We start from the raw sequence: 27,729 nt of genomic DNA on the forward strand, positions 1-27,729 counted from the left end.
GACTGGAAGAGGAGGAGCTGTTTAATCTGTTGAAAAAGGCATTCAAGCAGTCAGCCTGGCCCTGGTCTCCATCGGGCAGTGGCCCACCTTTTCAGTCCAGACCCGCGATCTTTTTCGTGACTGACCAGACCTGCTTCGCACAATCCTGCTGCAGCTGGTATTCCAGTTTCTGTCTGTAGGGTTGTTTCCCCTGCTTGTGAAGATTACTTCACCTTCAGTTCTTTATGCAGTGTTTTTGCTCCGACCTTGTAGGCCTTTTTTTTTTTTTTTTTTTTTTCGGTTTAACTGACCTTTCAGACTGCTAGTAAACCCTAGTCTGTTGTTGGGAAAGCAAAAGATCCTTTTACTCTGTACAATTACATCAATTTCTGGGTTGATGTCATCAGAAATGGTGTCTGAGCACCCACATGACTCACAGAAAACATTCCAGTCTGTGAGGTCCAGGCAGTCCTGCAGGGACTGTTTTGCTTCCCGGTTCCAGCATTTTAGAAATGTGGTGGTGGCCGGGATTCTTTTAACAACCGGAGTGTAGATGGAAAAATGCTGAACAAGATTGTGGTCTGATCCACCAATGGGGAGGCATTGCTGTGGATTTGTATGTGTCTCTCAAATTAGCATACAGAAGATTCATGGTCTTATCTCCTCTTGTAGGGCAGTCCACAAACTGTTTGAAGGTGGACAGTGTGCTGGAGGGGGAGACATGCTTGAAATCTCCAGGTAGGAGGATGAATGAATCTGGATACCTTGTTTGTAGTCTCGCGATAGCAGTTTCAGTGTGTGCAGAGGGCAGGATGTACACTATAATAGTGACAGCCACAAAGAACACCTGTGGCACGTAATATGCCCTTAAATTGACTGCTAAGAGTGTGTTCTCAATGTAGATACTCTCCTTGATTGTAGCATGCCGAAGGTTACACCATCTGTTATCTTGCTTCGACATCCCTGCTGCTCGTATTGTCAGAAAGCCAATAATGCTGGTATTGCTCACCAGAATACAGTCCTTCAGCCATGCCCCTGTAAAACACATGAGGCTGCTCTCCCGGTATCCTTTCTGGCTCCTGACAAGCGTTTTAAGATCTTCCATCTTGTTGTTCTTAGAGCAAACGTTCCCAATGGTATCAGAAGGTAGAGCCGGTTTATAAGTCTCTGTCCATCTGCCAGCTCGCATCCCCGGTCATGTCCTTCATAGTAACTCTGCCAGAATGTCGTGTCTTGTCCTGACATGTTTGGAGACGAGAGCAAGGTCGAAAGTAAACAATACCCCTCCGGCTCCGATGTTTTGCCTGGAGAAGTCCTCCCAGTAACAACTCCATTCATCTTAAAACGATCAAAAAATGAAAATAAAATAAAATGAAACAGCACTAGCTAAGAAAATAACCAAAAAAAAAAAAAAGTTTAAAATTTAACCACAACAAAGAAAATCTACAGAGCTGCTGTAGCAGGCTGCCTTCCGACTGCCGACATCTTGGTATCATTTCTTAACATTTGGACCGGCCAATAAAATATATCTTTCTAATGTGATTTGTAACATAAGAAACGGGGAACAACATCCACTGCTATTTCTTTGCTGAGAAATACTTCTTTTATGGCACATAAACAGGGAAGATGGGGAAATCTGCACCAAAAGTATTGTAGCTTTGGAAGATAGCTACTTGATATTGTTACCCCAGATTGCTAAAGCCTCGTAGTAATTAAGTAAATATGAGAACCTATGTTTGGAGAGGAAACACTGTATTTTATCAGAATACTCCTCCTATTCATAATGTTTGCCATTATGAACAGGAGGAGTGCGTACAGCCAAACGGTATTTTAACATTCTGTTTTTACACACTCTATTTTCATTCACCTTTAGGTCAGTATAATCCCAGGTGGTTAAAGTGGAAAAAGCAGCATTTTCTCCTCTTTTATGACCAACACTGCGGTGGCCTCAAGCAAGGCTCCTTCATGCTGTTCCAGTGGAATGGCTCAGTAGCCAGGAGATCAGTGTGGGATTTTACTAAAATTGGGCTTTTAAATAATAGACACTAGGTGATGGTAGCAATGTGGCAAACAGGGCTGAAAGATCTGGGAAAATAACTGAATTGTGAGAGCTATATCGCCATTCAACATGTGGTTCCTCGCCCGACTAAAAATTACTGTTCCGTGATTCAGTAAACAAGCTACGAATAAGAATACCCAGCGTCTTGTAAACTTCTTTCATGTTGACAAACCATGAATGTGGATATGTAGGTGTTTTTCTTATCGATACCAAATCTCAGGAAAAAGTTTCTCCTACTCAAAGAATGTTGAGTTGATGATGAGTTGATCCGAGCATTATTATTATTATTATTATTATTTTGCAACATAATATGTGAATTTCCTTTAACTGAGCTTTTCAGTTAATGGTTGGAAATTGTCTCAATAACCTTGTCTTTTCTTATTATACTATACAGTCAAAACCCGTTTTGTGCCAAAATAACAATTTCCACAGTTATCGTTGTCCACAAACCACAGGGTTAGTGGTTCGATCCCCGGTCCCGGCTATATGTCGAAGTGTCTCTGGACAAGACACTGAACCCTTAACAGCCCATTCCCCTCCCCGGCTGTCTTGATTTAGAAAAAGAAATCATGATTCATAAAAAATTTTGTCAGTTAAATCACAAAGGAAGCAGTTTTATTTTTATTTATCTCTGCTTTTACAACCCCAATTCAAAAAAGTTGGGACGGTGTGTAAAAAGTAAAAAAAAAAAAACACAGAATCCAATGGTTTGCAAATCTATTTTCTGCAGATAAACATACATTAACATATCCGATGTTAAAACTGATATATTACCATTTCATGGAAAATAATAGCTTATTCATAAAAGTTGGAATAGGGGCATCAAAAGGCCACAAAACTTGCAAATTAAAAAATAAATTGAGGAGCATTTGACAACTAATTAGGTCAGTAAAATGAGTTGGTATAAAAGGAGCATTGGAGAGAGGCAGAGCCTCTCAAATGTAAAGATGGGCTAAGGTTCACCAATCTGTGGCAAACTGTCTAAAAATTGTGGAACAATTTAATGCAACACAGTGGTAAACATCACCCTCTTCCAACTTTTTTGAGATGTGTTGCTGCCAACATATATAAAATATTTTCAATATTTTCCATGAAATTTCTCAGTTTCAACATCTGATATGTTATGATGTTCTGTTGTGAATAAATGGGTTGATGAGATTTGCAAATCATTGCATTCTGTGTTTATTTACATTTTACACATCTCCCTAACTTTTTTGGAATGGGCGTTGTAAAAAGCATGAAGTTTAATTAAAGTCTGACATGCTGTTTCCGCTATTATAAAGAAAAGGAAATGTGCACCGTTCTGCACTTGTCCAGCTGTGATAGAAGTGGATCATTGTCCTGAAAACTGATCTGATGTTTGCGTAACAGTGGTTCTTTCAGACTGCGCTTTACATGCACTTAAACGTTGTTACTGGAAATCTGCGGTACATGCCAAAGGGAGCAGTCTGATTTCTCCTCCACCTCTGACTTATTTTGAACACCTGGCGCACAGGTTTTACCTGTGTATGGACAGAATGGTGTGTTTGGGGGGGTTATCACAGCAGAGTCAGCACAGACCGGAAGTGAAGGAGAGAGGAGACGCAGCAGAATTTAAAAGAATCTGCGGGGAAAGTAACTTTAGAATATTTCGAAACGCTTTGTTAGTTAAATGTTGTCTGACTTCAGATGGACTTATAATAATAATAATAATAATAATCCCACACTCTATAACAGGGCAGGTCTAAGTTTATATCATCCCGGGGGGGTTGACATTCAGTGTAAAGTCCGACTGGACTTGAGCATGAATCACGCAGTAGTTTTATGCTTCTCCATCTGTAATTGCTGAACAGGCCAAACTTAAATCTGAAATGGCGTGCCAACATTTGGGGCTAATTATTATTTGAATAATAAATGTCATAGGACATACCTGTAAACCACATGTTCCAACACCTTTGCTCACATGAAAAATGGGTGGGTTCAAACAAAAGGACATATTTTCTAAATTGTGCATCAGATGTAAATGCCTGGAAGTAGAAGCTGAAATGCTGATCGCCTGTCTTGTAGTCATTTTTTCAAACACATGTCTACAGCAAAAACCAAGGACTTTGTCTCACTGGTCTAATAGTTTTGAAAGGGGAGTGTAAGTGACTCTTTGATTCAAGCACAATACAGCTTTATCTCATTTCTCCAAAAAATTACTGTAACAGTCACAATTCTTTCTAATTAGTCAATTTGAAGCTGTGATTGTTTAGGAAATTTTACTAAAAGAGGCCAAACCATGAAGTGTCCAGGAAATAGTGCAGGAATTTGTGAAAACACAATTTTGTGTAGTGTCCTGCACTGTTTTACAGAGGATGTCAGTATCGATTTGTTGTGGCTAGAAGGGATAAGCAGATTAAAGACTCTTTTCAACTTCAGCCTGAAGAAATAGATGTTTTTTAATGCGTTTCTTTTTTTTTTTTAACAAAGAACAGCTCTGTGCACATGTTGTTCACCTGCTGAATGTCTTTGAAACCCCCTTTATCCTACAACTAACCATTAGCTGAACCTGTTGGTGACTCTACTTATTCTGTGGAGCTGCAGGTCAGTACTTGTTGGAGCCAGAGCTGCATCTGGACATTGTGGTGTCCACTGGTGCCCTGGAGTGTTACCTGTAAATCAAAAATAACAGTTGATATGTAATTCTTTTAAACTTTGTTCAGCTTCAACTACACTTCTGGACCTGTATGATGTTGTCATGAGGTGTAAATGAGAAACTCTACTTGGGGAACAAAGCTTTTTTCTGAATTTCTTATCCAGTATACAATAGTATACAAGCTCATTAATATCCCTGTTTGATTGAAACATTATTGGTCTTTCTCATTTGTGGAGCAGGGTCTTTGAGTTCTCCACATTCCAGACAGCCTGTCATGTTCAGTTGGATGTCCTGATTATCTTTTTCTGTCTGTATCTAATATGAAGTCCATGTTGTTGGGCTAAATATGTTTTGTAGTGTCTTTTGGTAATTTGTTTCATAACTGTCAAAGTGAGTTGACCTCTAGCAGCTATGGTAAGTATGATATGAAAAGAGGAGACAGTCAGACCGTGTCACAAACTGAGGGACCTTAATGATCCCACAGTGAGCATGTGTCCCTCTGAAGAGTTTTCCCAGAGAGTGGATTAGGGTTAATGACAAACCATGGGAAGACAAAGAGGTAACGGCCAGAGAGGGAGAACTAGTGTCGTATGGGCAGGTGCTGGGTCCAGTTGCTGTGGTGGAGTTGCAGGTCTTCATGCAATTAGGGCTGAATGCAAGGGCTGATGATCCAGCCAAACCGCTCTCTTCTATAGGCCCCTATTTGTCCAGACCTGACACCAGGGTCATTTGGTTGTGCTTTGCTCAGGTCTAAGGTGTCAATGCTCAGTGATTACTGAGCCTCAGCCTAGATTACTGAGCCTACCACTGACAACACCTACATGTACCTCTACCTAAGCTTTAAATTACACTATGACATCTAAAGCATTGATTCAGTTGAGACTGCACCTAGTACTGCAAATGGACATACTTGCAAGACTGTAGTGCTTGTTAATTTAGTCATTTATTGTGGAGTAGGGTTGCTATATCAACAACCCTACTCCCCTCATGCTCAGATCATACTTTAGTCCTAAATAACTGGACAGCGGAATAATCACTCTTCAGTCTTACAGGAAAAATCTAACATTTTTAGTGAATTTATTTGAATGTTCCCCTAGATTTCATTGAACACCTCTCCTCCTCTCAGCATCAAGTGTCATTTGAGACTTCAGAAGCCAGTGGGAAAACATTTTTAATTGAAAAAGACTTCATATTTTATTGAGTAAGAAATAAATTCCGTCCTCTTTGGTCCAGCTGGTGGCACCCGCTTGAGGACAATGGTCCTCAGGGCCAGCGTCACCAAAACGGAGCCTATAATTGTTATTTAATTTCTGTATCATGACAAAGTTGAGATGGAAGGTCTTTTTCTACACATCTTATTCAGACACCCTTTTCATAAATGTGGGTGTTTGACAACAGGTTACCAAAGCGAGTCTTCAGTAGTATTCAAAGTAACAATCATGTGATGCACATGTTTCGATGATGCCTTTTGTACACCAATGTTGTATTCTAATATCTCTTTTCTGCTGTCGATCTATGCTGATGATAACAACAACAACCCAAGTGTACTCAGACCTGCTAAATGAATTCTGTCACTCTGCTCGTTTTTCTTCCCCTATGACAGTGCCATTGTAGACCTGCCCAAGTTAGAGAAAGCTTTTCCCTCTATTTTATAAGCTCCATTAGGTTTTTCTCTCACTCTCTGTCCTTTTGTTAATCTTATTGATCTTACTTTTTTAAACAATTTCCTCTTTTCTGTCTCCTTCTATCCTTGACTTTTTCTCTGTCTTCCTTTTTATTCCAGTTTCTTACTTCATGCAATTCCAAACTATCTAAGAAAGAATGGTCTGTCTTGTATGACCAATACAAGCTCTTTGCAGGGCTGAAACAGTTGGAAGATTTAAGTTTTCTGATTTTGACAAAGCTTTAGTCACTGATATCACTGTGATATATTTAAATGTAACAGAAATGGCCCCTTTTTGTGTGGTGCCGTGGGGGTCGTCTGACTGTTTTGCAAAGGTTTTGTTACTCCCAAAATTACATAGTAAAATCAACTAACTGATCTTATGACTATCACATCTTTACTGATAACGTGCAAAAGTATGTAGTGTCTGCTCCCAAACTCACAGTTAAATTTGGATCTTTAACTGTATAGCTAAGTAACTTTTAAAGAACAAATTCTCTGCAGTGCAGTTAGGTTTTTCATTTGGTTTACAAAATGTGTGTGTGTGTGTGAGAGAGAACTTGTGGTGGTTTACCTCCCTCAATTATATTTTGACTTTGCTTTGTATGTGTACTCATAACACACCCATCTTTATATCAGTAACTACAAAAGTGTGTCACTTCTAGGGATGTACTGTAATGTTGGTGGCGCACTTGGAGCTTCACTACCTAACTAGAACTCTGAAGAAAAAATATTAAAACATCTTGCTATACTTGGATTTATAGCTCTGAACTGCAGTTTGTTTAAATTGGGAGCTTTGGGACTATTGTCCTGCCATGGAGTAAAATGGTTCCTGTAAATGTTGGCTACAACTTGAGTACATCTTTGAGCATGTCATTATTTATTTTTGCTAAATTGGCCACATTAAAACATGAGCAGTATCTCTATGCAATTTACAACGTCAATTAATTAGTTAGATCACAGGGACAAGTTAAAACCCGATGGCTCTTAGGCAAGTTCTGGTCTGTATTATGGGATTTAAGAATAAATTGGCTTTTATTTGTAGTGTTTGTTTAGGCTAATGAAATTTTCTGAAAGCTGAATTGAAAGCATGCCTCATACAGGTGTATTCACAAATAACATGTGATTTTAACTTGATAAGGTAATTCAAGGTCCCATTTCTTGTCCCCTATCTTTATTCCATTTCCTGTCTCTCAATAGGTGACTACGTGTTGATGACAGTGTACTTTGACCTCAGCAGAAGGATGGGCTACTTCACCATACAGACCTACATTCCCTGTATTCTGACTGTGATCCTGTCCTGGGTCTCCTTCTGGATTAAGAGCGATGCAACGCCTGCGAGGACGGCCCTAGGTACTGTGTGCACCCGCGTTGCTATTTAGGGAGCAGTCATGTTCAAAGAGATTTTACACTTGCTCTTTATTGGAAGCAGTAATTTATTGCTATATCTTTTATGGGGCTTACAGCCACAGAAAAAAATAACATAACTCCTTTCTTGCCTGTTGATGTCCAATTATCTGTCAAACATTTGACTTAATTGATGTAAAGAGAATAATTTGGCTGGACAAGTTAAAACTTCTGCAGCACCTGTGAGTCTAACGAGAGGAAATTGAATCAGAAATTGGTTTTGATGAGTCCTGTTCAGTCTGAGAAGTAGCTTGATTGCAAAAGCAATACACTTTTTTTTTTTTTTTTTTGATTAAGTGCAACATTAGAACTCTTTCATTTATTCGTGTAGTCATTACAGACAAAAGCAAACACATTACTGTAATACTTGCTCATCACTTGTTATGGAGTGAGAAAAGATGAGAAATCAACAAAATGCTGTTGTGCTGCCGTCTGTGCTTTCACATACAAATATGTTCTGTGGTAGGTTTGGCCGTGTGTTAAGCCATCTTGAAAATGTGTCGGTCATTGTTGTTGGTTATAACTGCACCCTTCTTCTGTAGAGTTAACCTTATTTAATTACTGTTTAGCACCAGCTGACAATTGTGTATTATTTCTTCCTTCCGCTGCAGTTTTGCAAGGTGCCAATTGTTTCCTTTATGTTGTTAAATTCCACGTGTGTGTACACATACTAAGGAAGGGTTTTTTTTCCCTCTATTTTCCTCATTGATGTTTTTACACTTTATCAGCATGAGGTGTTTTGTTGTGTTCAAGTCAGACGTACTTTGCCTCATTTCTTCTAAACTATTTTTGAGAAATGTTTTGCTTCTAATTAATGGATTAGTTGCCAGTAACAATGTTGGCCTTATTTGGCTGCTGATTCAGTTCAGTTCATTCAGTGTTGCTGTTGTTGTGGAGTTGGCTCCTTGTTTGTTTTTGCATTAGAAACAACCCAGGATAAAGACAGCTGTGGTGGTCACTAGTCATTTTCTAACCTTGTTCATGCAGTTAGCCTTGTGAAGAAATTGCAGGTGTTTGTACATTGGTACCTGTACTTTCCGTGTGGGCAAGGCTTAAAATCTGTACCATGTAGATGTCTAGAAGGTATGTACCTGTAACACAAATTACTAGGGCTAAAGGGTCCCATTTTAGCCCCACATTAAAAAAAAAAAAAAAAGGATCAAGTTATGGCTTGAAAGACACTGCTATAAAACTGCATTCAGATAAAATCTATACAGTGACTCCCTCTCTCTGAAGAGAATCGTCATGGTAGGTCAGTAGGAGTGCTGTCTTAACTGTAAAATTACTACTGCACTTGAATTAGCAGCTCTTGCACGGAGCAGAGAGTCCGTGATATCTCAGTCATGCTGTTAGCTTCACTGGAGCAGTTCAGTGCGTTGTTCTGATACTCTGGTAATACATGTTGAAGAGGGTTAGACTAATTAACCTCAGTTACCCAAATTTTCTGTTTTGACACAGAAACATATCCTTTGACGACTTCTCAGACCTCCAGCAATTTTTACCCCCACGTGTTTCTGAAGGACTGTAATTTTGTCTCTTCTCCCCTTAACCGCTCCACCGATAGACCTGTGTGATGACAGATCATCTGGAAAACCTCTGTAGTAATAAAAAAGGTGGAAGAACAAAATTATTGCAGTTCGGTCTGTCTCTGTTTGTTATTAAGCCTAAAGAGGAAGGTTCGCTGATAGCCAGACAATAAATCTCACGTATCAAATTCAGTAATAAGGTAAAGTTATTACTCCAGCACGTGCTGGGGTAAATGGAGGCTTTCCTAATGAAAGCCGATCATAGAGGTGGATATCGGCTCGGCTTGGTGTTAGGTGGATGAAAGTTGACGCAATGACAGCTGAAATCAAGAGAGAACAAAAATGTTTCAGTGTGTGAAGAAATGCTGTGTTTACATACTTCTGCTTTCCTGGGTTTTACCTAAAGCTGAATATACATATTGGTCTGCTTCGATGTCCTGTTAATTTGACCGTGCTGTAGGAAAATGAAAGAAAAATTGAGCTATCGCTGAAGCATCTGTGGCACACAAAGGTAGAGCAGTCATCCGCCAAACCCGCAGTTGTTGGTTTGATCCCCGACTCCTCCAGTCATGTCAAAGTGTCTTGGAGTAAGAAACTGATCCCCTGAACTGATTTGTGAGAGTGTGCAAAAGGAGGAATGAGAAGCTCTATACAAGTGCAGACCATTTACCATTAAGAACTATAGCTTTTATGGCCCAGTTTGCCTTTCTGAAAGTTGTGGAGGACCAAAGGGGGGCAAAACAAGAGTGTAAAGCACAGCGAAGGGCGTATAGCAGCAAGGAGAAATGCCAAAGAAGGGGAGTTGAATCAGGATAAAGTCCAAGATAACGCAGGCATAGGCCCCCAACCTGTGTGCTCTGACAAGCTGACTTCTTCTGGGTTTTATTTTGAAAGAGCCGTCTCTTGCTGGTTAGTTCTTCAGCAGCAGGACGTTTGGATAATAGCCAATGGAATTGCATTAAGAGGGCTGAGCACAGGTTGATTGCCGTTGGACCTCAATCTTTACAACTCTGATCCTTAGACAGATCCTGGGAATTGCTGAGTGAGGGAATTGTGGCTCCACCATTAATTGAACTGGGTGGTAGAATCCATCATTGTGTTATATAGTTATCTAGGATAATACAGAATCACATAGTGCCAAGGAAGTTCAGCTAATAGCCAGTTTTCTCCATTGCAAAGTATTTTGGTCTCATGTGTCAGGGTTATGAGATCCACGTACAGTATAAGCGTTTTGCCATCTCCACTTAAGATGGAGATGTACGGGAGCATGTGTTGTTGCTAAAAGCATTGCTGCTGTGACGGTAGTTTTCAAAGTTAACAACCATTGTTAATGTCAAATTCCATTCACAGGTGTTGATGAATAGTGCTGAGACAAAAAGTTGTAGAAAGCATTTGATGTCTCCAAAGTGAGCTCAAGACCAAAATATGGGGGGTGTGAATGTAGCCCACTCCTCATCTCTGCTTAAGACTAATGTCTTTCTTATTGTACAGTACATTAGCCTCAACAGCAAAACATCGGAATCTATAAGTCTGACTAAGGTTTCAGAATGTCAGTTTTACTCTATATAGCACTAAGCAAACATGCTTTGCCTCTAAGAACAAGTCCATCACTAAAAGGCTTTAAACTGATTGAAAAGCTTTTATTTTCAACTATAGAAAGACCCACAAAAGTCAAACTAGATGCTGTTTGCTTAGTATTTATTCATCTCAAATATTGGCCCTGGCTCGCAGCACTAACAACATGGGTGTGTTGGGGGGGAACAGCTCCCTGCGAGAGCCGTCATTCACACAAAGCATTGACGACAGTGATATGTCAGCTCGGGCGTTAGAGCTGACAATGTGCCTCGTGGGAACTTTGCCAAGAAGGCAGCGAGTTAAATATAGAAGGTAGTGCGGAGACATCAGTCCCTCAAACTGTGCTGTGAAGAGATGGGGGAAATCTAAATCGGGGTGTCCCGTTTGACACAGGGACAAAATGGTTTGGTCTGAGGTGCCTCGTAGAGTGTAATAGCAGTAGTTCACAAGTTGAGAATGTGTTAAGATGTTTCCACAGCAACAAGGACTTGAAAAGCATCTGTATCTAAGAATTCCCGCCCATTAAAGTTGTCTCACATCGAGGTCTGTAAATAACCAGCCGACGGTCAGATAATAAACGGCTGAGTAAATAAATTAAAAAGAGTAGACTTGCTGCCGGCTGTTTTGTCCCAAGTGTCTCCTTGGTCAGAGGGGACTGATGTAGGGCCATCTGACTGATTACATGCATGGGAGAGGTGGCTTTAAGTCAAGGTCTTTACTTTGTGTGTGTGTGTGTGTGTGTGTTTGTAGAATACCTTTAATAACATTAGATTGAAGATGCCATATGTAGCATTTTAACCTCAATCACTAGTGCATTAATTTGGAAACATCAGCATAATTACCATAAACAAACAAGGCTCTGGCAGGAGTTTGTCAGCTCCGATGTAAGCTGCATTCTACTTTGATGTAATGAAAAATGGGCAGGAGTGCTCTGCACCTCAAAACAGAGATGCTACTTACTTTGGCAAATAACTCACGCTTTTATTCCACTCGTTCAGTCTCAATTGGAATCTTTAGACTGTATTTAGAGCTGCGTTATCTAATTTTACTTTCTAGCCCTAGATGAGGAACAATCACCTCTCTGCTCTCCTCCTTGCTGTGATACTGTTTTGGATCACTGTTAACATTCCGCTACGCTTAACGTGACACATAAGGTAGTGGTCTTTGTAAAATTAAAATAAATAAAGAATCCTCCTAAACTGTTGAAGGATAAATTGATCTTATGATTGGTCAGAAGCCTGGGTCAAAAAGTGCTTCTCTGCAAGACTGCCAAGTGTTGAAATCTTTCTATAAAAATGTATTAGTAAGTTTAAGAAATAAGTTTTGTTTATTGCCTTACTGAAAAGTGAGTAGTGGAGTCTTACTGGTGTTCATTATAAGAAGTGGTGGTTCTAATGTTCTGGAGATAGCTACCTATTAGAATTATCACTTTTCCCACAGTTTCAGTTATAACCAGAATTCATGGCAGAGCCCCCATATTGGATTACATTAAATTGCATAAGTGGTCAATTCATTTCTTTTGATTTTAGCTAAAATAAAGAGTTTCTATTCAATGAACATATAGTGCAGCTGGTTAACTGCTGTTTCCACACACACTGCCATGTCTGACTTTTTATTTTTCCCTATTCCATTTTTAGATTGGTGTATTGTAATTTGGATGAAGTATATGTGTGCACCTCTGAAAACTAAATTCACATGTTGCGAGATCTCTGCTCTCGCCATTGTCTGTTGACCAAAGTGCATAATAACCTGACATTCAGAGTTGCCCTGTGTGCCGAAGAAGCAGTTAACCTATAAAACTGTAAAAAAGAGCAATAGATCGAGAGCAGTTTATCGAGTTTAACCCTTTCAGGCACTGTATATTTTTTATAAATAACTGAAATTCACAAAGTAAATATTTATGGTATCACTTGAACAAAATACTTAAACGCCTACAAAGAACATAATTTTTGGCATTTTCAAAAAAGCTGTAAATGTATGATTATCAAAGTAACTTAGGTTTCTTCTTCATTTCCTTTTGCCTGTTCCCTATCATCAGTCACCACATCAAATCATGTGCCTCCATCTAACAGTGTCCTCTCCATCCTCTTCTCTCACCCACACTAGCTTCATGTCCTCTCTCACTACATCCATAAATCTCCTCTTTGGTCTTCCACTGGACCTCCTGCCTGGCAGCGCCAACTTCAGCATCCTTCTACAGATATATTCACAGTTTCTCCTCTGAACATGTCCAAACCACCTCAATCTGGCCTTTCTGACTTTATCTCTGAAACACATGAGCTGTCCCTCTGATGTCCTCATTCCTGATCCTGTCCATCCTTGTCACTCCCAAAGAGAACCTCAACATCTTAAGCTCTGCTACCTCCAGCTCTGCCCCCTTTCTTTTCTTCAGTGCCACACATGTCTTGCTGCAGCTAAGCTTCATTCCTCTGTTTTCCAGAGCAGACCTCCACTTCTCTAGATTTTCCTCCACCTGCTCCCTGCTCTCACTACATATCACATTGTCATCTGCAAACATCATAGTCATGGAGATTCCTGTCTATCCTCATCCGTCAGCCTGTCCATCACCAGAGCAAACAAGAAGGGGCTCAGAGCCGATCCTTGATGCAGACCCACCTTGAACTCCTGTGTCACACCTACAACACACCTCACCACTGTCTTACAGCTCTCATACATGTCCTGCACCACTCTAACATACTTCTCTGCCACTCCAGACATCCTCATACAATACCACAGCTCCTCTCTCGGCACCCTGTCATACGCTTTTTCTAAATCTACGAAGACACAATGCAACTCCCTCTGTACTTCTCCATCAGCATCTGTTTTTCTCTTTCTAGACATGAAACCATATTGCTGCTCACAAATGTTCACCTCTGCCCTTAGCCGAGCTTCCACTACTCTTTCCCACAACTTCATTGTGTGACTCATCAGCTTTATTCCTCTGTAGTTGCCACAGCTCTGCACATCTCCCTTGTTCTTAAAAATTGGTACCAGTACACTTTTCCTCCAGTCCTCTGGCATCCTCTCACTCTCCAAGATCTTGTTAAACAAACTAGTCAGAAACTCTACTGCCACCTCTCCTAGACCCTTCCATACCTCCACAGGTATGTCATCAGAACCAACTGCCTTTCCACTCTTCATCCTCTTCAACACCCTCCTCACTTCACTCTTACTAATCTTTGCTACTTCCTGCTCCTCACCAGTTCCCATCACACTCCTGGCACCTGTCAATACATTTCCATCCTTATTTTAATCACACTAACCTGCTGCACATCCTTTTCATCTCTATCTCTTTGTCTGGCCAACCTGTAAAAATCCACCTCTCCCTCTTTAGTGTCCAACCTAACATGCTGTTTGTTTGGCCTTTGTCACCTCTACCTTCACCTTACGCTGCATCTCCCTGTACTCCTGTCTACTCTCTTCAGTCCTCACATTGTCCCACTTCTTCTTAGCTAAGAACATTCTAACAACATTTTTCCTTTTTCAACTTCCACCACTTCGTCATCTTCCTCACCACCATCCTGTGTTTTCTGGCTACACTCTCCCCTACCAAAACTTTGCAGTCACTGATCTCTTTCAGATTACAACGTCGGCAAAAGACGTTGACGCACTGAGTAGAGCACTGAGTGCTTCTACCTCCGCTCTAGTACGTCACTCTATGTTCCTGCCTCTTCTGGAAGAAAGTGTTCACTACAGCCATTTCCATAGTCTACCACCATCTGTCCTTCTGTGTTCCTGTCCTGAAGACCAAACCTGCCCATAACAGTCTCATCACCTCTGTTCCCTTCACCTACATGTCCATTGAAATCTGCACCAATCACCACTCTCTCACCTCAGGGATGCTTCACATCACTTCCTCTAACTCACATCCTACCTGTGGGGCATAACAACTCACAACATTGAACATCACCCCTTCAATTTCCAGATTCAGACTCCTCATCCTGTCTGATACTTTTTTCACCTCTAGAAAATTCCTCGCAAACTCCTCTTTCAGGATAACTCCTACTCCATTTCTCTTCCTATCTGAACCATAGTAGAACAACCTGAACCCTGCTCCTAAGCTTTGCTACTTTTCCACCTGGTCTCCTGGACACACAGTATATCAACCTTACTTCTCTGCATCATGTCAATCAAAGTAGCTTAGGTTTAACTTTATTAGCATAACAAATGACCTGTTTCAGCTTTAGATATATAGAAAGAGCACACACCCCCATACTAAATACTGTATACAACAGTCTCTGTTCACCTGAATTCTTTGGGGAGGGATGATGAATCACAAAAAACAAAACACTCTTTATAAACCTAACACCAGATGATTTGTTCAATAGCAACTATGAGAGAGAAAAAAAACACACAGAATAAAGTCTGCAGTCATAATAAAATCCATGCAGTTCTGTGACCTGGTACTCAGTACTATTTATAGTCTGTGAACACAAGATGTGGTCTGTTCCACCTGATTTACCTCTGGACACACAACAGAGGTCGGCATCTTATATTTGTTAACATACTGTGGCAACAACCCATCACCAGTAAGCATAGTCTGCACTGTTTTATGCCCAGTGTTCCAAATCCCATTTTTTAAGTGTAGAAAAAGCGTGTTTTTTTTCCTAGTAGCTGGGATCACAGCGTGAAGATTGTTTTGCCCAGTGAGGAGGTCTCTTGCATATTTGCTTTTTACAGACATATGCGCTGGAACATTTCTCACTTATCTTTGACGGCCCTTGTTTTCTGTCTGTAGATCTGAGACTTGTGGTGTTGAGATCGCCTGGTTGCCATGGCACCATATTGACAATTCCCAAAATGAATTAAACTGTGCCAAAAACAAAAAACCAAAAAAAAAAAAACCTGGTGACCTTGATTTGAAATAGCAGCCCAAACTGTGAGCAGCCAGTGGATAGCTTGTCATTAAAAAAAAATAAAACAAAAAAGAAGCGGCTTCAACGCACTTGCTTTTTACTGTACACTGGGATTTGAGCAGATAGCTAGATTTAAGTTAGTAAACACAGAGTTGTTCATTTTCCTACTTTGGCACTTAAATCTAATGAGCAAGGGGAAAAAAAGAGTCTAGACAAGCGCTGGGAGGTAGCTTGAAATAGATGGGAGCAAGTCGTCTCTATGGAAACCACAGGCAAAAACAGTGGCACACACTGCCATGAAAGAGACAGAGGGAGAGGAAGGGTGAGACGCAACATGAAGGGGAAAAAGGAGGATGAGAGAAGGAGCACATACAAAAATGTGGTGTGTGTGTATTTATCGCTGTGGTGGCTTGCGATGCCCCCGTTGGGCATTAATATCGCTAAGTTCATTTTTAAGAGAATTTATCTATTGTCACAAACAATATTCTGCTACAAGACACAATGGGGAATAATTTTTAGAACAATAGCACTGATTACACAATTAAGTTATACTCAATTATAATATTTACCAGTGTGTAAGGCAATTAACCACCTTTACAACTACTTTAGAAAAGGTCAGTTACCTCTTCTAGTGACTAGTTGAATCCTGTACCCTCAGTGTATCAGTGACTGATAACTTTAACCAGGCTAGAAAATAAATTCAGTATAATGTGATTTTTCATAGTAGAGATTGAGCTACAGTCAATGGGACTGATAAGAGCCTTATCTCTCCCGGCCGGGGCATTACGGTCAGCATAATGTTGATTTTTAATTGGATTATGCCTAGCTTTCAATTTGCCTTGCTATATTGACAGAAGGCCTTAATAAGGAAAGTTTCCCACTATTCAGTTTTATGAGGAAATAAGTTAGCAATCTATCCAACTTCCAATAGCAAAGGGTATTTATAGTCATTTCAGCTAAAGTTTTAGTGATAAAACTGTTTTTTTTAAAAAAAAGGAGAAAAATTTCTACTGTGTTTAGGTTATCAAATTGTATTGAACTCGTTACTATAGAAGATACAGAGCCAGAGTACTGTGTGCTTGATAAAATATGGCTGCTATGCTAGAACTACTTCAGAGACAAGTCATGTTTTCAGTCATCAGGTGTTAGGATTTACCTGATAATCTTGTTGTGGCTCTTTTGTATATTAAACATTTTTATTTTCCAAATCGATTTCTGATGCTTCATTTTATGTTGCAAGTAAAAAGATGAAAAAGAAAATGGAACTTTTTGATCATTAGCAATACTGCTGCATTGCAGTCAAAACAACAGACTACTGTGGGTGTCTAATATCAGACAGTACTGAAGAAAAAATGGGGAGGTCTACCCAAATGCAACCTATGCTTCTGACCAGAGATTAATAAACCTCGGTGCATGTGTAATGACAGAATTCTGCATGGATCACCCCAGTACTGACCTGCAACTCATCTGGCAGATGCATAATTCTCTTTGCAAAGTATGGCTCTTTCCTTCCTCATATATGCACTACCTTCCTAGGCATCACTACAGTGCTGACCATGACCACCCTGAGCACAGTGGCCAGAAACTCACTACCCAGAGTGTCCTATGTGACGGCCATGGACCTGTTTGTGACAGTCTGCTTCCTGTTCGTTTTTGCTGCCATGATCGAGTATGCCATGCTGAACTACTACTCCTACAGTATACGCAGACCTCCGGCCAAGACGCACAGAGTGGTAAGTCCATGTTTGCCTTTATGTCAATATCCAACTCTGCAACAACCAAGGTTTTAATTGAGCACAGATGCAAAAAACAGCCTAATAAACATGCAGCTTTGATCAGTATCTTGCTGTTTGATTATGGATCAATATGTACAGCTTACTCAACAAGCTTCAGAATAGACATTTCTTGCTACAAGTAAAATGACTAGAAAGACAGAAAATGACCACATAACAATTGAACTACACATTTAAAACAACTGCAAAGAAACTTAATGACCACAATTCTAGATTTTCAGTGAAAATACAACAATAAAAGCTGGCTCTGGTCTGACACTCGTGTGTATCAGATCCCCAGGGAATCCTGGTGTCTGACGTGTGTCTGTATGAACATATTTCTTTTCTAGCAAGTGCTCCTGGGTGAGAATCTAATGCTTTGTGTGGGCGTTCGAGGCTGTACCTGCTGCAAACACTTTAATGGCGGCAGTGCACATGCTACTAAGACTGATTCAGCCACCGCTGCTGTCATTTCCCCCTCTCCAGTTTCCCTTTCTCTTCATTATTTCTTCACATTGTAGAAGAGTACTGCTGAATGTGTCTCAGGGCTAAAAAGACTGTCAGCTCAGACTAAACAATTAAGTTGTGTTACATTCAGTCCCCTCCTCTGCATTTCTGGCTCCCTGCTGTATTTTAGCCTCGTCAGTCTGTGGGGAAGCCTCATATTTCCCTCCTCCCCGTCCATGTGTCCCCTTTGTGCCACCCACTCGGTCAATTCTCTTACTCCACAAGATGCATTTGACTCTCTTTACTGCCTCCCTCCCTTCCTTTAAGCAAAGAATAGAGGACTGAAAACATGTGAATATTTTTTTCCTTAATTAGGTTTTCCCACGCAATTTTAAAAAAAGGTTTTCTTTTGGATGCATATATCTGCATCTTTGTTTGTTAGTACTCTTTGCAATATTTCCTTGTAAAATACATTACACTTGTCAAACACTTTCTTACCATATATGAATTTGAACTTTAAAAACCCAAGAAATTACTGTGGTCATGTTAAAAATAAAAAGCGTTTTTAGCGTGGTGCATTTATCTCAAACATCAATACACACCTGGACGTAATACCTTTAAAAATACCTTACTCTTCAAATACCTGTTGTTTTGCTCTAATGCCCAATAACACAGAAGAATACTTATAGCCACAATTTCTCCACTGAACTGCAAGATTCAAGGTCAAGAATGTAATGCCCCTGCTGCTGGCATGAACATATCATATTCAACTCTTGCACTATGCATATGTATATTTACGACAAAACCAAACCTACTATTTCTGGCTGACAACCGTTGTTGTTACTTGTTGAAACTACCTAATAAATTTCTACAGCCCATGAGGTGCCATAAAGGTGAAAAGCAAATTGCAATTACTAAATTGTGCACACAGATTACTGGGGATTTCATCCCCCTAGATTTCTTGATTTATGCTCTTTATTGCCCGTTTTTTTGCACCAGACAGCTGCTTTCAAGCTGCCTCTACCAATCTTGCAGTTCCAACAAAGCTACTGTTTAATGAAAATATACAGTAGCAGCAAAGGTCAACTGATACTTTAGGATGCGTGCAGTACAACATCTGAATGTCAGGCCTTTGTTCACATTCAATCTCGAGATTGGTCCATTAATGTTACTGAAATCTAAATGACAATTTGTGTGATTTTTAGCTGACATGCAGACTTCAGCCAAATTACAGAACTCCCTGTATTTAGAGCTCCTTTCACTTCTCTAACTATCACAGAGCAGAAGGAATCAAAGGAGTGTCTACAAATGAACGGAGAACGGTTTCTGCTAGGCTGAGCCAGATAGCACAGAGAAAATATGAGAGACAATCTGATCACAGTGCCTAAATGTCCTCTCAATTGATAAGTCCAATGAATTGATAACTACTGTAACATTTCAATAGATCCTGCAGCCCAATTATGAGAAATTAATAAATATTAGGTGTAAAAAGCCTTCTCCCGTGAACAGAAACTGTGTCATGTTGCCATGGATACAGACAAGTTGCTCTATAGGCTTCACATTGTGCCTTTTTTGTCCATATGTATGTTGTGCAACATTAAGTATGCAGAATTAGCTACTAACAGTTCATTTTTCCTTTGCACCACTGGATGAACAGATGACTCACTGATTTACTGTTTATATCTTAAGAACTTGAATAAATCTCAAGCAAGTTATGAAGGGTAACAATTTGTTCCTTAGATCAAACAGCCCACAGAGTTACACTGTACCTTAGCTTTCCAAAATGTATACATATCCAAGTAGACTGAATGAGATTCAGTTATGTTTTGCTGTGGACTATTGGAAGTATTAAAGGTCACTGAATTGAAAACTCAAGACCAAAATACCTGCCAATAATTTTTAGACAAGTTCTGATGCATTGCCATTCTTGCACAATTATTCTATTAGAAATTACCTCAGAAGTATGACATCTTGGTCTCATAATTATTTAGAATCCTATGAGACAGTAAGATGAGACCGCATGACATCATAATTACAAGATAAGGTCTCCAAATGTTTTTTTTTTAATCTGGTGAATGTAATGAGAATCCTAATGAAGCTTCAGGTTCAAATTAATCTTTAAATCACAAGAATTAACTGAGTAAGCTTGGGATCCCTTTGTTATCCTATGACCGAAATGTACAGTGTAATTTAGCCCACCCTTAGATCCTGACCAATCTTGTGGCCACATTGAATAATTAATAATTATAATGAAGTTGGTGCTTCTTAATTTGGATATGCTAATAAGATGGCTAATGGGGTTTAGCTGTAATGATCTCAACATACAAAGGTTTTTAATTTGGGTTTGTTCTCAGCTCTGCCAAATAAAACCATACAAATCGTGATTATGGACCAAACTCACGAAGCCTGATGTTCCAAGATTGTGACCTGAAGTAGCAGTTAAACTTTGTGGCTACTCTTTTTGTCTAATAAATCGAGCTACAAGTGGGGGTGGGAAGTGGCTGGCTAATGCAAAAAAACAAAACAAACAATAGGCAATAAATCAAGAGCACAAATTAATAAAGTGACAACACGATTTAGTAATCCAACACTCAAGCTCGTGCTAACACAATGCTGTGATCTCTACGAACGCATCAAAGCTGTGCTGATATTCAGTACAACATATGGATCAATATGGATCACTTGCCAAGTTATAGTTTATAAGTTCATCATTTTCAGTAATATACTCTGACATAATGCTGACTTTCTCTCATTCGATACAGACGTACTCGTCATTCAACATGGGTCGTGCCCCTCGGTCCATGATGCCCATTGGCAATTCCCTCTTCTGGCATGACTATGACGACAACTGCCTGTATGAGTGCCTGGATGGGAAGGACTGCAAAAGTTTTTTCTGCTGCTTCGAGGAGTGTAAAGAAGGCGGCTGGAAGAAAGGACGGATCAACATCAACATCAGAGAGCTGGATTCTTATTCCCGGGTTTTCTTCCCCACTTCCTTCTTGCTCTTCAACATAGTCTATTGGGTCAGCTACCTCTACCTTTAGTTAGTCCAGCAACCCTTGCCCCCTACTCAAACAGCCACAGCAAAACGTGGCTTGTGAAAGTAAGCATGGAGGAAGGAATGAGCTGGATCGACTCTGGGAATTGTGAAAGATGTGCTGCCTCTGGGAGTGATACAACTCAAACAAATACACATGTGCCTTCGTGCACAGTATAGAGGCCCCGATGTGATGAGCAGTGATGCTCCAAGGACTATAAAACACTTCGCACTAGAACAAGCCACCATTAACATGAATGGTTGCATCCCGTGTATGAAACTAAACGACAGTCAGCTGGGACTTCAAAGATGTTTGGGGGGTGGGGTTGCATTGTTGAATTTTGGTCGTTGAGATGGCGCAGCACCCATAGTGCCTTCTTTAGAAAGGGTGCTGCCGAGAGCGGCAGCGGGAGTTCCCTCCATTATGTTTATTACCTCATCCATCACGTCACCGCATGCTGAGCTGTTTATTCCTTGTGAAACAAACTCGAAACACAGTTATCACCACTGGAAACGTTTAAAACCAACACTCGCCATTCATTTTGAAGCACATTAGTTTTAGTTGTACCCTAGAATTAGTTCTTTTTAATAACAGTGTTTTCTTTCTTCTTAAACTTATTACAATTAAAAAGTCAACTGGCTCTCGCATACATCTGTTGTTAATTGTTAAATATGAGTTAGTATCGGGGCAATGATTGTCTGGTAGAATCTTGTTCAAGTCAATGAGCTCTTGTTTGTTATGCTTTACAATCAGGTGATGTGGTTTAGAGCAGAATAACGACCAGAGCCTTTATTTCTTATTAATGCAAACTTAAAACTTCCTGTTTACCTTGAGTTTTATAAATTGAGTGCACTGTACTCAAGTCCATGAGAAAAAGCCATGTCTGGCATTTTAGGTTGGTCTTTTTTCCTGACTGATTATCGGCTGGCATAAATGAAACCACACATCTTTCAGAATATTCACATATAAATATCTTGCAATTTATTTTTATCGGGGTGAAAGAGGTTTGTTGATGCAAATATGATAACTTCATACTTTATCAACAGACACCAACACAAATATTAATTTGCCTCATGTCACGTTCCTGTCAGTCTTATAGCTAATTTTATACACATGTTCCCAAGTTTTTTGAAACTGGGGGGGTTGTAAAATAATGAAGATTTTAGTGCAAACATTTGCATCCCCATTCTAATAAAATGACAACCAGAAATTAAACATTTGTAATAGCCAATTCTGCTTTAAATAGGGTGTTGGGGGGAAAAAAAGGTTTACTTTTGCCATGTCAAGTTTTTGCTCGGTAAAAACCAATAGATCCAAGTCATCTTTTTGGAATTGTTGACCTACCTCTACGTACGAGTCATGTAACCAGTGTTCTGAAGTAAACAATTCTGGCTGACGTGTTTTTAATTGTTGTTGGACAACAATGGAGGCCCATGTCACAGAAATTAATTCAGAAAGTAACTGAAATTATCTCAATTCTGTCAAGAGAAACTGAGGGCATGACTGTTGTAATAATTAGTCCAGTGGAAATGTACATTATTCAGAATTTACTACGTGAGCTACAATACAAGAAATATCACCCACAGTGTTAATGTGCTGGTCCTTGGCTATTTGAAACTTCGATATTTTCTAAGTACTGGCTTTTATGTTAGAATATATTTCTAGCTGAGTATTTGCTGAGATTGATGCAACAGTGGTCTAACTTTGCTGAGTTGTATACTGTATGGGAAACCCGTTAGTCTAGTTCTACCCAAAGGCAAAAAATTCCACCTACCACCATCTCTAAAGCTCATAAGATAACATTTTACAGTTAATTTAAAGCCAAGTTTAAAAACAATTATCTGGTGTGTTTTAAAGGGTTTCTTGGCAGAAATCAGTTGGTAAGCAATAAGTTACTGGTTCTGGTCAAGAAAAAAAAGAAGAAATGTGTTTATAAATGACTAAATGTAGTTTTATTTGTGGATTTAAATTTTTCCATGAGCTTTAGATGAGCTATTAGGTAGGTGGACTTGCTAACTTAAAATGAGCAAAAAAAATAAACTGCTAGCCTGGCTCTGTTCAACGTTAAATTGTTGACTGTAGCCTAATTTTTTGTACAGACATGAGAATATCCACTACTTATTTTGGTAGCACTTTATAGAGTAGTAATATAGTAATACCGGGGTAGTATTGTAACAGGTAATAACCAATAATAATTGGTTGTGGTAAACACAAAGCTGTAAAATGCAAACAATCAGTTTCTACCTATTTACATTTTTTAATCAAAATGAACTTACATTGTTAACACTGAAAAACTATCTAGATTAAGTTGTGATTACTGATATACACTTATTACCTTGTTATTTCTGAGATATTACTGAGTCAAGTAAAGTACTACAAATTGTTGATGACTGATTCACACATCCCCTCCCCAGATTTGTAATATTTATGCCATACATGAAGGCACAAGAACAGCCGTTCAAACAACACAGCAATGGACGGACATTTTAGTTTTGTTTACTGGTCTATGGTGTTTTTTGCAGTCATTTGGCTTTTTAGCGCAATTAACCCTTTTCCCACCTTTTGTCCCCAACAAACTTTATCCCCAGTATTTGTACGTTCAGAGAGAAGCTTTTATGTAAGATGTATCTAATTAATGTTTATATTTTCATACAGTTATATGGAATGTATGTTAGCGAGGCCGAAGCCAATCTGGTTCAAGTTCAGTCAGTTCAAGCTAAACAAGTTTCTATTTAGGGGTCCTACATATTCATAAGGACTCTAGACACGTGTGTGTCCTGGCCAGAGGTTTGTAATTACAAATCAAATTGCCCCGGGTAATGTTAGAGAAACAGCAGAAGGGCCGTTACCCTGTGGGCCATTACTTACTCTGCTGATTTGATACATTAGCTCAGATGAACAGGGAAATGTAATTAGCATTTTGACATTAGATCTGTCTATCTGTGAACCGACTGAACTGAACAGAGCTTGGTCCACACTGCAGTAAACTCTCCTCACCTCTAATATTTCTACTACACTTTATAAGTGTCTTAGTCCGTTGATATACTTCAATAAAACAAAAACCCAATTTTCTACATCTTATTGAAAACCACCTGTGTGTTTCAGCTATGTGGGACCTGTATTTATAAAACATCTTTGGAATTTAGAGTACTGACCCAGGATCACCACTGGTAAATATAAACTCCCTCAAGAGCCTCTTGTGTGGACCTCATCACCCCCATTATAGTTTATCTAAAAAAAAAAAAAGCTGTGCATCATTCACAGCAAGGTGTCACAAAATCATGTACCCAGCAAACCAATTTGTTTTTGATCATTGGTGATGTCTTTGGAGCTGTACAAAAAAAACTACATGCTCTGATCTTGGTTCAGGACTCTAAGGGGAAATATTTTATGAAAACAGGATCTAGAGTGAAAATAGGTATCTTTTTTCTAGTATGTGGTACATGGCTTATAAATAAATAACATTTTGGCCAAATGCTACTGTAAAGTCTTCTTTTGATTGTTGCTACCTGAGTGGCACTAACCCACGGCGAGAAAACACCACACTACACAAATTCCATAATTTAGGGTTTTGCACTGTATAATTGAATGTATATGAAATATTATTTTACACAAGAAGGTAGATAAAGCACGTGGAAAAAGTAACTCCGAGTCACTAGATATCACAAGCTAGTTTGCATAAGTGACATGATGTAACTATTTACAAAAATAAATTATGGTTAACATTTAATTTACATCAACTCAAGGTTTAGTTATCCATTATTAGGTACAACAAAGTTGCCATTATGACATCAATGTATCTAAATCTGCCAATTCCAAAAGCATTGTTATTTAGCCTTAGTTAGAACTCTTGCTACTAAACTCGGAAAAAAAATACTATTACATAGCCATAATAGTTCAATTGTAGCTTAAATGCAAAAGCAAAGGCAGATGAACAGTGGTAACAGTCATTTCACCCCATTCACAGCTTATTTACACTTTTTCAAGACTGTTGATTGGTCAATTTAAAGTTTGTCCTAAACCACTTTGGATAGGTTCTCCTAAGTTAAGATACCTTAACGGTATTTACAATTTTTTCAACATACATTTTAGACCCTTCATGATATCCTGTACAACCTGTAAGCGAGTTATGAAATCACCACAAAACATAGACCTACAAAGACCAGTGATTAGCCGCTGTTAAGAACTCTAACACATTTGAACATATTGTTCTGCCAAAATTACAGATTTGTAAATCCATGCAGCGTACAACCCACTGCTGTAAAATGCTCACTTCAGTCCACATAATCTACTAAAGAAAAAGGAAGCGAATAGAAGAGTAACAATAAATAAATAAATAAATCCTTGTTCAGTCCTAATTAGTCACAAATATTAGAAATTGTTCTTCTAATGGAAGTTTTTCCTTGCAGCATCACACACAATTAAGTGTTATTCTGTTATTGTGCATTTATCATAACAATTATTGGACACTGCAGAATAAAGTATTCCCGTGATCTGAGTGTTTTACTTGATTCATTCCCTTGGTGGCATAATCTGTAACCTTGTAATAATGTAAACTTTTGAATTCACAAACACCAGACTTCTAATCTAATGTTTTGATGGGCAACTTGACAAATTAAGCTCCTCTTATACAACAGAATGAGTTACATTTGTCCTTAGGCAGTCTGCCTGCCTAATAACAATAATACGACTAATATTCACTGACAGATGCATGAGCACATCATTGCTTTACCCTGAGTTTGTTGACCTAGTTTGAAGATAGCGGCATGAATAGAGTACAAGTGAGAGACAGACAAATAAGTGGAGTCAAAGGCTGCACGTTACAGTGAGGAGCTCTGCTACTGCCAAACGTGGACGCTCCCTCCACCTACACGAGGCAAAAGTAGGATGGCACGCTACCATAGTGAAAATGGAGAGAAAAACACTTTAGCAGTAGGAAATTGTGAGTGTGTATAAATCATGAACTTGCCAGTAAAGTGACAGCTTTGCTTGAGAGAAGAATGGACACCCCTTGTGAGAGTCTGCTGGAGGGATTCAGTGCATTTCTGTTTGTCTGAATACATTCATACAGTATGTCCTCATACAATGCATGAATACATGTATGGCTCAACAAGAACAGACCATTAGTATACTTGGGTAGCAGTTTGTCTTCAACGCTGGGAAAAAAAGACACTTCTAGCTTTTAAAAAGGTGCAAAAAATAAACTACATAACTTACAATCACAGCCTGGATGGAACTTTATATTACATCAATTTCTATTCACACAACAATGCCAAATTTTTTGTCCGCATGTTGATTTGGCACAGTTATACATTGGGGGTTTAGGGTCTTGCCCAGAGACACTAGGCCAGGGCTGTGGATCGAGCCACTGACCCTGTGGTCCGTGGACCACTGCCTTTACCAGCTGAGTTACAGCCGCCCCCTCACATAATGCCAAATAGATGGGAAAAAAAATAAATAATAGAAATTCACATTTTCTTGTCTGGTTAACCAGCTGAATTGTCTAGTTGAAAGCAAACATGCTTTAGGGATTATTTTCGTGTGTTTTGTGGCATTTCAATGCCAGTTTTGAATGAAGGGTGAAAGTCACTTTAATAAAAGAGGGCTTTCAGGTGTGGTAATGCTTCTTCAAGCAGGGTCACATCTGTGGATGTACGGCAGTGTAAAAAGCTGACTGTATGTCCTGTATATTCAAATAAGCACAAGTAATAACAATAAGCATAAGTTTAGCAGTTTTAAGAACAGAACTGGATATTTTCTAGATCATGAGCATTTAATAGCATTTGCCACCATAGCCCAAATAACAGGTAAATAGTGGGACATGATAATTTGGAAAAAAAATCTAATCAATATTTCAAAAGTGAATACATCCTTTGTGATCTTTGTGAAACCTTTATAATGTTCATGTAACTCTAGCTAATCAGCCAATTGTGCTGAAAACACGAGAGCCAAAGTACTTGGGCTGCTGTTATGTCATTTAACATGTTTGCAGCTTAGCTGCAATTTAAACAAAAACAATACAGATCCTATCTTCAATTTGTTTGCAGTTTACATATTTTTCTCTCATTCTTTTTGCTCTGTTCAGTTTCCAACCTCACTGGTAAATTTCTCACTCTTTAGTTGGTAAATGTTTAAAGCTACTTGCTAGATGTGTCTATTTTCTGTTACGGTAAATTATAAGATTTCTTTTTACTAAAAAAAGTTACCTACTGTATCTGGTAATGACAAGCTAAGAGTAAGTCTGAAAGTAAAGCGAACTGGGAGACCATTTTGTTTAGATTTTTACTGCAAACAACATCTTTGCACATATTTAATTTTTTTTATTTGTTTATTAATATAAACTCTAAACTTCGATAATTGCCTTAACGATTTTTTTTTGTTCTACATAAAATACTGTATTACATGACTGAACATTTTGCTGCTACGTATTTGCTATTAGAATTAAGAGGAGACACATACAAGATTCCTCAAAGCCAATCAGATGCTGTTATATGTATCCAATTAGGAGCCATTAATTTAATTCAATGAAGAGGAGAGTATGTAAACAAAGGCAGGAAGTAGGAAACTGTTTTTGTGCATGTAAACTGCTGTTACGTAATGTATTACTGTACACAAACTGCAAATATTTTACTTTACCTTTTTTAAAAACCTAACTATTGCACTTGTATAAACTTTTAAAATACATGCTGCTTTCTTCAGTGGATTCCTGCCTCAAATTTGGTTAAATATACATATGTAGAACAGGTAAAATGTTCGTAATTGAGATTTGGGTGAGATAGGTCTGTTGCTT

At 39.0% G+C, this 27,729-nt stretch overlaps 2 protein-coding genes across 5 annotated transcripts in view; one reads left to right on the forward strand and one right to left on the reverse strand.

The window, feature by feature from the left end:
- Positions 1-27,299, forward strand: part of LOC137108671 (gamma-aminobutyric acid receptor subunit gamma-3-like) — an 86,106-nt gene extending 58,807 nt beyond the window's left edge. For 3 of the 4 annotated variants that reach the window (XM_067493541.1, XM_067493544.1, XM_067493543.1), the window contains 4 exons: positions 652-717; positions 7,519-7,671; positions 17,219-17,415; positions 20,664-27,299. In XM_067493541.1, the coding sequence (XP_067349642.1) occupies positions 652-717; positions 7,519-7,671; positions 17,219-17,415; positions 20,664-20,945 (698 nt within the window). In that variant the 3' untranslated portion in view covers positions 20,946-27,299. The remainder of the gene's footprint in view (positions 1-651; positions 718-7,518; positions 7,672-17,218; positions 17,416-20,663) is intronic. The other variant, XM_067493542.1, reaches the window with a different exon arrangement.
- cfap221 (cilia and flagella associated protein 221) overlaps positions 726-27,729 on the reverse strand; it is a 78,932-nt gene continuing 51,928 nt past the window's right edge. The window contains exon 26 of the mRNA XM_067493539.1: positions 726-4,671. The gene's annotated coding sequence lies outside the window, so the exon portion shown is untranslated. The remainder of the gene's footprint in view (positions 4,672-27,729) is intronic.

This window comes from Channa argus, chromosome 23 (genome assembly GCF_033026475.1).
Source record: "Channa argus isolate prfri chromosome 23, Channa argus male v1.0, whole genome shotgun sequence".
NCBI lineage: Eukaryota > Metazoa > Chordata > Actinopteri > Anabantiformes > Channidae > Channa > Channa argus.